Source organism: Gekko japonicus, unplaced genomic scaffold (assembly GCF_001447785.1).
Source record: "Gekko japonicus isolate JY-2015 unplaced genomic scaffold, Gekko_japonicus_V1.1 scaffold853, whole genome shotgun sequence".
Taxonomy (NCBI): domain Eukaryota; kingdom Metazoa; phylum Chordata; class Lepidosauria; order Squamata; family Gekkonidae; genus Gekko; species Gekko japonicus.
Genome location: NW_015164210.1, coordinates 702,967 through 716,954, shown reverse-complemented (window position 1 = coordinate 716,954; position 13,988 = coordinate 702,967). Strand labels below are relative to the sequence as shown.

General features: G+C 45.4%; 1 protein-coding gene across 1 annotated transcript in view; it reads left to right on the top strand.

Annotated features, from left to right (window-relative positions):
* The window catches only part of WRN (Werner syndrome, RecQ helicase-like), a 93,177-nt gene continuing 79,189 nt past the window's right edge, over nt 1-13,988 (top strand). The window contains exons 1-5 of the mRNA XM_015408438.1: nt 1-71; nt 1,485-1,600; nt 3,723-3,868; nt 7,146-7,294; nt 8,405-8,554. Of these exons, the coding sequence (XP_015263924.1) occupies nt 30-71; nt 1,485-1,600; nt 3,723-3,868; nt 7,146-7,294; nt 8,405-8,554 (603 nt within the window). The 5' untranslated portion in view covers nt 1-29. The remainder of the gene's footprint in view (nt 72-1,484; nt 1,601-3,722; nt 3,869-7,145; nt 7,295-8,404; nt 8,555-13,988) is intronic.

The following is a 13,988-nucleotide window of genomic DNA, read 5'->3' as shown; positions in this document are numbered from 1 at the left end:
AGTCTCCTCCAAATAAGCTTCCTCTATGGATGACTAAAGAGAGCAAAGTGGATGCAGTGGATGACAAAAAGGTAGGGAATAAGAATGTATGTTGGGTCCACACAAATTTATAACAGTGATGGGAAACGTAGGGCTAAGATGAGGGATTGTGGAATGTGTGAACAGTTTCTGATAGAAACTGCCAAACATTTGTTGTGTGTTCGTAACCAGGGTCCCAGAGCTCTGTCAGCTGCTGAAATCTGCCTTTGTCCATTTTTAATGCAGATACTGTGATGTTGTTTATTGTGTTGGCATTAAGGTTGCAGGGCCTGGATTTTGTTCCAAAGGGCTGCTTCTAAGTGAGTCTACTCAGTCTTCACAAAGTGATTTCATAAATTCCACATGTTTCTTCTCTGTTTGTTGGAACAGGAACGATTTTATTTGTGCATGGCGTTGGCATCTTATACATGGGTCCACTGCATAAATTAGCTTCCTGAGCAGGTGTCTTCTTGTGGCACCTTATTCTAGCATAGGCTTTCATGCACTGGATCCACATGAAAGGGTACGGTGCAGTGAGCATTTGTTAGTCTTCAAGGTGACGCAGGGCCTCTGTTTATTTTTGCTGCAACAGATTACCAGATTAATGTGACTGAGAGTGTGATACTTTACAAAATGAAGCTATGCAAAAGATAAAAACTCACATGCAATGGACTTTTCAGGCTTTTTGAACTACCTGCTACAAATCAATAAATTTGTTGATTAATGTGCAATTCTTCCAATGAATGTTCTTAACTATTCAGTATACAGCAAAATTGACAGCAGCAAAGAACTCAATCACGTTCAAGTGGAAAGAACTAGACTCCCTAACAGTGCACCATCAGTATATAACACTATGGGAATACTTTGTTTTAAACGAGGTCTCATATAACCAAGCTAGAACAGATGATAATGCTAGTCAATCCTCTTTATTAGAGAAGTGGTCCCCCTTTTTGAATAATAAACCATACGGCTTTACGGATAAAGGTTATGTCCTGAACAACTACCAACAATCCCTCCTGTCTTTACACTAGGTATAACAATGCCTTTTACCATGATCGATAATTGTTGCCTGTATTTACAAGTTATGCAATCACAGATTGTCATAGCTGTCAAAAAAGTATACAGCAAAATCTATTGGAGTCACTTCTTTAAGGATTAGCTGGCTGCTCTCCTTTTTAGAGCCTAGAAGTTAATGAAGCCTGGTGCTGGCTGTCAAAAGTATGTTACGCTTGAGCTAAATGGAAAATGCAGGTCAACAGCTTAAATCATATTTTAGTGCTTGGCACAATAGGGCCTGGCAAACACTTGGCCAGAAAGCTTTTAATCTGTCTGTATATAACAGCTTCTGGAGTGTATGTAAGAGGGCAAATGCACTGTGTGTGACATGTCGGGTTGAGTGGTGCCTTATCTAATTTTTCTTAAACATGCAGTACAACAAGCTGTCTTTTCCCATTTTTATGAAACAGAGGAATCCAGTCCATCGGAGTGTCCTGGAAGACAACCTTCCTTTCTTTGAATTCCATGGTTCCATTGTCTACAGTTGTAATTCCAGTGATTGCTCTTTACTTTCTGAAGATATTATGTAAGAAGCATGCACTTATTTCAGTATTTTAAAATGAAGCCTTCCTCCTGCCAGTATGCACACTGAGTTATAGTTCTCACTTGCTGTCATTGTTATGAGCAGCGAGGAGGCATCCATCAGTCTGGTTATATATGAATATTATGTTCCAGCCTGTCCCATCAGCAAGCTGCTTTCCATCTGTGTTTTAGATTGAAAAGCCGCTTGCCTCTTCAGCAGTGCAAATGGCTGCAGGCACACTCCTAGCTTCGAGCAAACTTTCTTCTCCTGTACGTCCACAGCTGGAGGGAACTGTGGCTACACAGGACAAATACAGTAGAAAAGATTTACACAAGAGTCTTGCAAGCACCCTCTCACTTCTGTTCCAAGGAAATAAAATGTGGATCAAGTAAGGAAGAAGACAACCAGAACAGCAGCCCTCAATAAAACTACATTTAAGGACCAATGATCTTCTAGATTTTGGCATGGCCATTAAAATGATAACTGGGAAATGACAAAAAACCAACCCCAAACATCTTTCAACGCCAAAGATAACAACAGCTCAAATTTACCAAAGCTTTATCCAGGCTACAAGCTCAATGAGGGCTTGCTTACAAGTAATCAGCCATAAGATCAGGTTGCAAAAACTAATATAATGATTTGTGCACTAACAATTCTTCCAAAGAAGCAGACCAAGAGAAAATGTAAAGGGAAACCTTTCATGGTTACAAAATCCTTTAAAGGTCATAGGGAAAGCGCCTTAATGGACGGGTACAGAATGTTTGTGAGCGGTGACAGAAAATTAACTGACTGCAGTAAAGGGCTGGGCCAAAACCAATCCTCTATCTGCCATCAAAACTGCTGTCATTGCGCTGTTAACCACAGCAGCATCGGAACAGCCCAAAATTTGGTCTCCTTTCAGTATCACAGCTGTTGCTGTATGCAGGAGTAACAGGACCCAAAAACAGATTCCCTCCCCCCATCAGATTATCACAGTTCTTAGCAGTGCAGTCCTAATCTTTTCTACTTCTTCTAAGTCCACAGACTTAGAAAGATGTAGATGTGCTTAGGATAGCACTGTAAATCTCTTATAATTATTTTGCATTGAGCGTTTGGAATTGCTTCATGCAAAATTTGCTTTCTCTAGTTGCCTTGAGCACAGTGATGGGACAGGCTGGAACATAAACAATATTCATATATAACCAGATTGATGGATGGCTCCTCGCTGCTCATAACAGTGACAGCAAGTGAGAACTATAACTAAGTGTGCATACTGGCAGGAGGAAGGCTTCATTTTAAAATACTGAAATAAGTGCATGCTTCTTACATAATATCTTCAGTAATCATTCCTCTTGGGGATGGGGCATAGCTCAGTGGCAAACCTCTGCTTTGCATGCAGAAGGTCCCAGGTTCAACCACTGGTATCTCCACAGTTTAAAGGATGAGGTAGTAGGTGATATGCAAGACCCCTATCAGAGACCCTGGAGAGTTGCTGCCACGAGTGTACAATATTAACCTTCAAAATACGAAGCTGCCTTATATTGAGTCAGGCTATCAAAGTCAGTATCGTTTACTCTGACTGGCAGTGGCTCTCCATGACAGTTTTAACTAGAGATGCCAGGGATTGAACTTGGGACCTTCTGCATGCCAAGCAGGTGCTCTGCCTCTGTGCCATGGCCGCTGTCCTGATGGACTGATGGTCTGTTTCAGTATACGGCAGCTTCCTGTGGAAGCTGTGCCAACGTTAATGTCTTTCGGTGCAGATGCCAACCGTGGTTTGCAAGTTGGGAGCCGGACTCAGGTGCACGCGTGATCTCTTTCTGCTTCCTCGTCAACCCAAATTCCTCATCTCCCTTGCTGTAACGATGATTTCGTGTTTAAATGCATGCTAATTCAAATTCTGAACAAGAGAGGAACCCTGGCTAGCATTAACTATAGTAAGGGTTGTTAATGCTAAGCTGTGGTTGAGGCAAACAAGGAAGGGAGACCAGGAGGGCAGATGAGGAAGAGGGAGGAGGATGCAGATTGTTGAGTCTGCTTCCTGATTGGTCAACAACCATCTGCAGGAAGTCAGCATTATGTTTGCGCTAGACCTTTGAAATAGTCATTTGGAGCTAAACCAGAGATGCATGTTTAAATCTTCCAGTGCAACCTTGCCTGATGGAGCCGTCCTGGGATTTGACATTGAATGGACACCGTCCTACACCAAAGGGAAGGAAGGGAAAGTTGCTTTAATCCAGCTGTGCGAGTCTGAGAAAAAATGTTACCTGTTTCACATCTCAGCCATGTCAAGTCAGTACTGTTTTAACTTAATCTCTGCACAATAATAGAATTACTGTAATCATGTAAATTCTAGGACAATCACATTTCCCCCTCCCCCAATGCAACTTTGTTTTACGTATTTTTTGTCTTTGCACCCGGGCAGCCCGGAGTCTGCATCAAGAAGAAAATAATTTTGCAACCTGTTTCAGTGTCAGAATCACAGCCTATAATAAGATACACTCTTGCAAGAAGGTTTTATTTTATTAAAGCCATGAAACGGGTAGAACACAATCTCTGTCAGGAATGACACAATGGGCTTGATACAGGTATAATAAAGGAAGTTCAAAATAGCTTGGGCCAATAGATATGATTCCCGCTGGCGCCAAAGGATTCCCCTCGCACCCAAACCTTGGGAACACAACGGTTTGAACTAATTAAACAAGCGTTCTATTCTCACGCTACATTGCATGATAGACTAAGCAAAAAGCCTCCATGTACAAACCACCTGCTGCATTACTGATAAGTTGCCTTCAAAGCTCTGCAAGCGTACACAGAAAGGAATGCAGTTACAATTAAACGCAGGGGGGTAGGTGTTGGCATGCGCATATGAATTACTGGACATGAAGGCGAGGGGGGGGGTTTGGGTACAACTCATAAGCAAAGAAAATACACTTGGCAGCTTGCTGACATTCAGCTAAGCAGCCTGAGAACTCAACCTCTGTCATTCAAGTCTCACATGTGCATGAATGGTCTCCCTCCCTAAAAGCTATCAAATACGTAGCCTCGCACAAACATGTTTTATCAGGTGACCCTGCTGCAAGTGTAGGTGGGCTGTGTGTTGAACGCGTCATATCCCTGTTGGTTCTTCTGGACCCTTCAGTAGTTCTTCTTACCATTATCCTGCTGGACTGCGTAGCTGGGACTGGCTGGAGGGGGCAGAGGAAGTGCTGTTTTGTAGAGCTGCTGAACTTTCTTGGTAGATAAGCTCTACAAGCTGGTGCAGGAAGGTTGCAGCCCCCTGGCCAGTTTTCTTTAGGTGTATGGAGAGTCTTGCGTTCTTCCATCTGTTTTGGATCTTCTGGGAGATGTTATCCAAAGTTTTGGAGTACAGTGTTCATTGGTGTGCAATGACGCAGAACTTCGTTTCTCCATTCCAGTTGATTCCAGGGAGGTGGTGGAAGCACTTGACCTGTGTCTAGAGACACTGAAGGTTTGGATGTGCGCCATCGAATGGAAAGTGAATATGGCCAAGACCTAAGTTTTGTTGGTCAAGTATCAATCAGAATCAGTATTAGGTTTACAACTGATTTTGGATAAGTTGGATCTCGGGGTTGTTCCTGGGTCCAGTTCTGTTGTTTGAGAAGCAGGTTGCCAAGGTAGGCAAGGGGGACATGTTACAACATAGGTTGTTTCACCTGCTGTACCCGTTAAGGGGAAAGGCATGGTCATGCATGCACGGGTATAGTTCGGATTAAATTGCTGTAACATCGTAGTTCCAGTTAAAAGGGTGTATCTGCAGAGGATGGCACCATCAGTCTCTTCGACAAACTGCCACCACGCCCAAGGCTTAGAAGGGTATAACTGTGCGCAGGATGGCACTATAATATTCTCAATTTATGGATGGAAGGCTGAGGCTGATCAGTTGTGACTAAGGTCAGAGCACGAGTGCGTGGCTGAGTAGGAATTTGAACAGCCGCCTATTACCCATCTGTCTTCTATCCATCACTGGATCATAAATATGGTTTACCATCATCTTCCGCCCCTATATAAATCAATGGAGGGTTTTTTTGTGTGGGGCAAGTGATGCTCTGTATTGTTGGTGCTGGGGGAGGCTTCTCTTATGTTCTTATGTCTGAATATATTGCTCACAAGCACCGGGGCAACAGGAAGAACAAGAGTGGATGGGCATTAAGTCAGCCCTCCATCTCCTCCCCGGCCACCGAGCTGATTTTGAGCTGTTGGTCTTTGCTTTCGAGGACAAGCTTCCCTGTGCTGATTTTGGGAGGTTCAGTTCCTTTTTGGAATAGGCCTCATGTTACAGGACAAGATTATGGAGCACTGCTCACTACCTTGATGACTTCCTGTGGGCAGGAAGGAAAGATCGGGGCCATGCAGATTTTACTGAGCTAGGAGGTTGTCCCGGGCCCGCCCGGGACTCCGGGGCAACCCAGGGGACCCCGGAGGCATCGGGAGACGTTACCTGCGACCCGGGAGATCAACGAGGGAGCGGTACCTGGCAGCCGGCAGAACGGGGCGGCGAAACACGGCGGAGCGGAGAAAGAGACGGCCGCGCACCACAGCAAGCCTGCCCTGGAGAGGGGACCTCCCCGGGCCGGGCTCGGCTGCAGCACAGACGAGCAAGGAGGAGCGTCCTCGAGGACACAGGAGGCGAGGGCGGGGGCCGAGAAGGAAGCGCGGCACGCCCAGCCCCGGCGTCGGAGCCTTTGACAGGGGGCGGAGCCGTTTTTTGTGTGTGGGGCAAGTGATGCTCTGTATTGTTGGTGCTGGGGGAGGCTTCTCTTATGTTCTTATGTCTGAATATATTGCTCACAAGCACCGGGGCAACAGGAAGAACAAGAGTGGATGGGCATTAAGTCAGCCCTCCATCTCCTCCCCGGCCACCGAGCTGATTTTGAGCTGTTGGTCTTTGCTTTCGAGGACAAGCTTCCCTGTGCTGATTTTGGGAGGTTCAGTTCCTTTTTGGAATAGGCCTCATGTTACAGGACAAGATTATGGAGCACTGCTCACTACCTTGATGACTTCCTGTGGGCAGGAAGGAAAGATCGGGGCCATGCAGATTTTACTGAGCTAGGAGGTCCCCTTGCAGATAGTCTGGTTGGCTTTTCTGCTTTGCCATGAAGGACAAACACATGGTGCTACAAGTGGAGACTGACCTTGTGATGGATCCAGCACAGCATTTCCATGGGCACAAGGACTTCTACCCTCGTAGTGTGACTTTTGCATCTCCCACTCCTACGGCAACTTAAAAGCCTCCTAAAATCCTGTTCCTAGGGGAGAGGGGAGCCCCCCACACACTGGATTTCAAGGGCATTGCATGCTCCCACAAGAGCAGGGAACCGTGAAAGTCAGTCTGCAGGTGGAAATCCTTGCGCCTGCTGCAATGCTATGTTGGATCCAGTCCATTCGGCTGAAGGCTGAATTTTGGGTACAATTGTATTATTTTTACTCCGTGAGGAAATCATTTGTTTATTTTAGACTATTGTAAACAGCTTATGCTTACATAAAACAGGTGGGATATTCATTTCTTAATCAGATTAATTATATGTGTTTTCTGAAACTGTATTAGGCTTCCCCGTGGGACTAAAAATGCTGCTTGAAGATAAAAGTGTTAAAAAAGCTGGTGTCGGTATTGAAGGAGATAAATGGAAGCTGATGCGTGATTTTGAAATCCGATTGGACGGCATTGTCGAGTTGGCTGACCTTGCCAATGAAAAGGTAATAATTCACTCCTGGTATGGGGTGGATGCTCAGCAGAGAATTCATAGAAGGTCAGCTTTGTGAGGAACAGAGCCTTGCTAAGTGATGCTCATTCATCTACTGATATATTAAATTTTAAATGAAATTTATGATAAAAGGAAAAAAGTACATATCCCATTATGAGATTTCCCCATGGTTGTCGTTTATTATCTTACAGAGTCATATGCTTCCTTTTCTTTCACCTTTGTGTCAGCCTCCTTATTTTCATGATAAAAACGAATCTCTTCTTGATTTATTTGTGATTTAACAAACCCTTGAATGTTCTCAGACTCCTGTTTGACATTGATCTAGAATACGACCTCAGCTTAGTTGATTATTGTGTCGTTGATATGGGTGCTATCAGCAGGTTCAGAGGAGATAGGGCAGCATGAATATCCTGTTGATATGCTGGAACATTTCAAAAGCTGTTTTGTGTATTATGGAACTGGCTTCAGATCGGCCCAGTGCAAGTGAATGAATTTCCCCGACAGTGAAAGCTGTAAACATTTGGAAAGATGGAGATAGAAAATTTCACTTGTCAGAAATCCAGTATGAGCTCACTTGTCCCTTGGCTGTCATGTTATCTACTGCGCATAACATGTTATATGCTATGCCTTTGGAGTCCCAGAATTACGAGTGTGTTCACCTAAGAATATGCCCTTGGTTCTCAATCGGATGATACGTGTATTTATTTTGATGCCAGTTACATCTTGACCTATTTGTATGGCAAAGATAGTGGGCTTTATCATTGTTTAGGTGTTCTTTTAAATATGTTCTGTGAGCTGATGCCTTGGGAGTCTTTGAACTGAAAGCAGAGCCTTGAAATAATTTATTTAAATAATTTAAAATAAGGAGGTCTTATATCGTAAAAGGCATTTCACAGGAGACAGCTCCAGTTAAGTTCCACTTAAAAATTCAATGTTGTGCTTTTAAGACCATTTTAAAGTAACCCTTTATCAATGAACAATCTCATTTGGAGTCATTCCATCTTCGCCAGTTGTAGACATCTCCCTCCCAACGCACATAACCCTATTTACTGATACAGTTTCAGGAATAGTTTGTACTTAACTGTGGCAATCTTATTTTTAGCTAAAATGCAAGGAGATCTGGAGCCTGAACAACCTCGTAAAACATCTGTTCCACAAACAGCTTCTGAAAGACAATTCGATCCGTTGTGGTAATTGGGAACAATTTCCGCTAACAGAGGAGCAGAGGCTGTATGCAGCTACGGATGCTTATGTAAGTACACCCCCCCCCCCGTTCTTTTTTCCCTAGGATATGTCTAATGATGTGAAATTTGCAGGCCTTCTTTGTTTCTTCATGTGGTTGACGTGTTCTGACTATCTAGAGCAGAGCCGTGTCTTTTATAAAGACAGCACCCTGTCTTTGGCCCTGCTGGTGGACCTCCTGATGGCACCTGGGTTTTTGGCCACTGTGTGACATGGACTGGATGGGCCATTGGCCTGATCCAACATGGCTTCCCTTATTTCTTATGTTTATATAGGCCTGTATCCCAGAACTGTGAAATCACATGAGAATGTGGCAGGGGGTTGGATGTTATGTCTCAGCCTTAGCTAGTATCTTAGCACTTCTGGTTTTTTTTGAAAAACAGATGTGTCATCAGGTATCAGACTCACTTCCTTTGGAAGGCTAGATTGCCCATCTAGTTGATGCTCAGGGTTCACAGTCATACTCTTGCAACACAATCCCAGCTAGTATTGGCTGGGGGCCAATAGTAGAATCAGTGGATAGCCTCCACAAACACCACTTCTTCTCCAGCTGAAACTCCCACCCTTCCACACTCACCAAATTCCCCATGTGTTACCAGTATTCATACAGATGCCAGCCTGTTTGGTGTGGGCCTGCTCAGCCACCTGCAGCTCACAGTCCCACATTTTCTTAGGCCACGAAGAACATAAGAAGAGCCATCCTGGATCAGACAAGGAGACCATCCAGTCCAGCATTTTGTTCACACAGTGGCCATCCAGCTGCCCCTCAGGAGCCCATGGGTAGGGTGACTGCCACAGCACCCTCCCGCCCATGCTTTGTAGCAACTGAGTCCGGAGGGAGTAGAATATCCATCATGACCAGTAGCCATTGATAGCCCCGTCCTCCATGAATTTGTCCCCTCCCCTTTTAAAGCGTTCCAGACTGGTGGCCCCTTCCCCACATGCTTCCAGTTTGTCTTCCGAAACTGTCTCATGCCCATGTAAATGGCTGCCGTCCTAAACAGTTCCGTCATCCAGTTTTCCATTGACCGAAGGCCTCTGCTTCCAATTCCACACCCTCCTGCCCATGGTCTTTCCATGCCGCTGAGTGGCAGCTTGACTCTCTGCACCGCCCCCCCCCCACAGCCATATGTGAAAGGGGGAAGGAGCTGATGTCTCAGCTCGCATGATCTTGAGCCACCGCAGTGTTTCTTCTTCCTGTTGACTGTTCAGTAATTTACACGGAGCATTGGTGAATTGGCTCTCATTGGCCATTTCAGAGGAGCCCAGTAAGGCTCCTGCACCTTGTGTTTGAGAAGTAGTTAGTGTTGGGCTAGGAACAGGGGGTACAAATCCTCAGTGAGAAGACTTACCAGCAGTGCCATTCTAGGCAGAGTTCATCTCCTTCTAAATCTACTGAAGCTGCCTTGAATAGCCCTGATTCAGGGCCGGCTCCAGCTTATTTTGCACCCTAGGCGAGAATCCCTTATGGCCCCCCCCCCCGTGCGCCCACCAATTTTAAAAAATAAATGCATTTTAGGAAGAATGAAAAACACAAATAATCAAGGAACTCCCAGAGTATGGGGCCAGGTGCAGTTTGGTACCCCTAAGGGCCATCCCGCTCTAGGCGATCGCCTAGTGAGTGAGCCAGCCCTGCCCTGATTAGCCCAATCTCATCAGAGGTTGGAAGCTGAGCAGGGTTGGCCACGGTTAGCACTTGGGTGGGAGACCACCAAGGAAGACTGGAGCTGCCATTCAGAGGAAGGTGACGAGAAACCCCCTGCTCATCTCTTGCCTTGTCCTGGGGTCACCGTGAGTTGGCTGTGGCTTGGCGGCACGTAATTATTATGGTTAAATCCATTGAAGTCAAAGGTCTCCCCTTTCAGTTCTGCTTCTGCTCAGGATGGCACTGTGGCTCTGCTTTGGCCAGTCGTCTTGCGCTGAACCTACCTTACAAATTGTTGTGAAAATAAAATATGCAAGAGGGAAAGGAAGAACCACGTATGTTGCTCTGAGCTTCGTAGAGGAAGGGTACAAAGGTGATGCATGTCTGACAGACCTATATAGAGCAATTGCATCCTAATAAAGAATGGTCACAGGCAATGCTCCCTCTAAGCTGTGGAGTCGTGTGAGCCAAAATTCAGCTTTGTGAGCTACTGGCATTAAAGGTGTGAGCGAGCGATTGGACTGGAGCCCTCCTTCCTGAGCTGAGACAAAAATGTGTGAGCCGGAGGCTAAAAAACTGTGGAGCTAGCTCACACTAACTCAGCTTAGAGGGAACACTGGTCATAGGTGGAACATTGCCCATTCTCACAGATCTGATGGCTTTTTGGGACTTTCTGGGGAATACTGTGAAGGTCTGATGTTCTTCATCTCTCTAGAAGACATCACTGAAGATGACATTCTTGTTCAGAAACCACATCTTTATAGGGAAAAGCATGAATTTGCCTTGTGCATTTTCTAGAACTGTTACACTGTTAAAGAATTCTTAGCTGATTAAGCAGATGCATTTTAATGAATCGGCTCAATCTGCGTAATTTGCATTTGAATAAAGCTATATTTTTGAAGGAGGAAAAAGGCATATTTGGATTTTAGATCAAGTGTGCTACATTTAATCGGAGGCACTATCGCAAGCAGATAGTGTCTGTGGGGGAAGGGGGAATACCTCTTCTACGATGGTGCCCTTTTTAAATAGATGCTGTGTTTTGTTCGTTTGGGTTTTTTTGCCTTCACGTCACAGCTGACTTATGGTGACCCCATGGGGTTTTCAAGGCAAGAGACGTTCAGAGGTGGTTTGCTATTGCCTGCCTCTGTGTTATAATGACCCTGGTATTCCTTGGAGGTCTCCCATCCAAATACTAGCTAGGGTCAGCCACGCCTAGTGTCTGAGATTTGATGTGATCAGGCTAGCCTGAGCTATCCAGGTCAGGGCAGAAACTGTGTGCATTTCTTGAAATGTGTTGTATGTATTGTGATTATTTTACTGTTTTATCGTTCTTAAGTGGCTATGGTTCTTGGGCTAATGCACTGAACGGATGGAAACGCATTGCAGTTGGGAGCACCTTTTAATGGATCAAAAGGTTTTAATTGTATGATCTAACGGGTTAATCAAGTAAGCATTGTAGCCCTAGAATTGTTTTAAGGCAAGATGAACATCCTTACAACTCTTTTTACCACCTGCGCATGCATTAGGAAACATGAGCATTTATTAATATGGAAAACAGCACCTGAGAGTCATGCTGTGTCGTGTGCAGAAATAGCTTTTTGTGTAGGGCATCTGTTTTACACTGTGGTTTTTAGCTTGCTGTTTGGGAGGAGTATCGGTAGGGACATTATGGCATGCTGATTTGCTGTAGAACCACTGGTAGGCATAGCCAACAGATGTTCCTGTCGTGAAGTGGGTACAGAACAAGATTGTGATAGAGAGAGAACAAAACAAGATGAAGGTTGAACAGGGTTTGATGTGGCTCTGTAGTTAGGTCGGTGACACTGCAGATGAGACTGGGAGAAAGACCTAGGGAAGGGGCAGACAACTTGGGAAGTCAGGCTCAGACTGCATCCCCAGCATAGCCGTGATTCCAGGGTATCCCACATACTTGAGAATGCACCCTGGTCACTTTGTCTTACTCTGAGGATTGGTTTAACCACGAGGCTGGGAGCGGCTGTTTTTGGGTAGGTTGATGAGTAGGGGCCATGCAGATAGTGCGACATCTAGACTGGGTCACCAGCACCTATGTACGGAGTATTGGCGTGACAGGCATATCCAGTGTTCCATACATTGCCCTGTGCTGTAGTGCTACCCAAGTAGGCTTGGTGACATGGTGTAGACATGGTGCTGCTGGTTTCGATTCCCTGTATGGGTAACTTACGTGACCACTGTCACGTGTGACACTCCCCTGAGGCTCAGTAGACAGACTCTTTGGACCCTTCTTCCTGGTATGAATGGCCGCAGAGGTTCTGTTGGACTTCTCCCCTTGTGCATTTTTGCTGCTGTCTGCCGTGTGCAAGCTGAAACATTGTTCCTTGGGAATGAGCAATGGGTGGGGCTGCAGGAAGGCTCTGCCAAAGTGGCACTGAGGGAGGTGGGATTTAGAGGGTCTTTCCCCTGTGTCTCCACTTGTGTGAGAATGAGTCAGTGGGGGGGCGTGGCGTCGAGGCGAAGCGCGATGGACGCCTGAATGTTGGTCTCCGGCAAAAACCCCCTCTAAACCTATCAAAGCTGATATTCTGGACACGCACTCATGCGCCGAGGCTCGGGAAAAGATCCAAATCGCAAACGCAACGGTAATTTTGCGGTAAGAACGCCGTCTCTATCTTATTTCACACGAAATTCGGCAAGAAACTCGGCCTCCGGGAGAATTGATCCGAGACCCAAGATGGCGGCAGGCACTGGGGATCACGAGTCCGAAGGCTTAGGAGTTTCCCGCAAGGAGTTTCACGACTCCTTACAAAACATGGAACGAAACATGTCGGCAACAGTGGCAGAACTGTTAAAACCCATAACTGCCCAAATAGCTGACCTAAAGCAATCAGTACAACAAGCGGCGCAACTCGCTGATACGGCAATGGAGGCCACACTAGCCCTACAGGACGATTCCATGTACTTCTATCAAAAAGACGACTGGGCTACAGAAAAGATTTTACTATTGGAAAACCAACTTAAAATTCATAATTTAAAACTCCGCGGGATCCCGGAGGACTTGATAAAACCACCCGATCTAAAACCCCGCCTTACTGAATGGCTTGAGGGCATTCTAACACTAGAGAAAGGGAAACAGCCTATACTTGAATCTGCACATCGTCTAGGCAACGCAAAACAACAGCGCTCGAACTTTCCAAGAGACGTCGTCATAAAATTCCTAGACCTCAATTTAAAATATAAAACCCTTGCAATAGCAAGATCGAACACCCAACTTAACATTGAAGGCAATAAAGTGCAACTTTTTCAAGATCTCTCAGCTGAAACGCTATACCGAAGGCGGCAACTAAAACCAATAACGAAAGCCCTTGCAGACGCTAAAATCACTTACCGGTGGGTGTCATTTTGCAAGCTCCAAGTCACCGCAAACGGCTCGACTCTGCTGGCAACTGATATTGACTCTGGGCTAAAGCTTCTCCAAAACCTCCAAATCCAACCACCAGCGGACCTCGGCACAGACCAACCTCCTCCCAACAAAGACCAGACCACATCCAGGTGGAAACAAGCGCGTCAAAAAAAGGATCGCAGGCTCAAGTTTCCTTGAGCCCTTTGTTAGACTTTACAACCCAGAATTTTTTTTCCCGCGCCTTGGAATGACCGAAGCAGAAAAACCCTCACTGTTAAGCATCACAGACAGTCTACTCTACAAACGCACTTCCGCATATTTGGATGTCTTTTACTGCCGAATCGTTGGTTAGCTTATCGGGGTTTTTTTTTTTTTGGGTTTTTTTTTTGTTTTTTTTTCGTATTACAACGCAGTTTATGA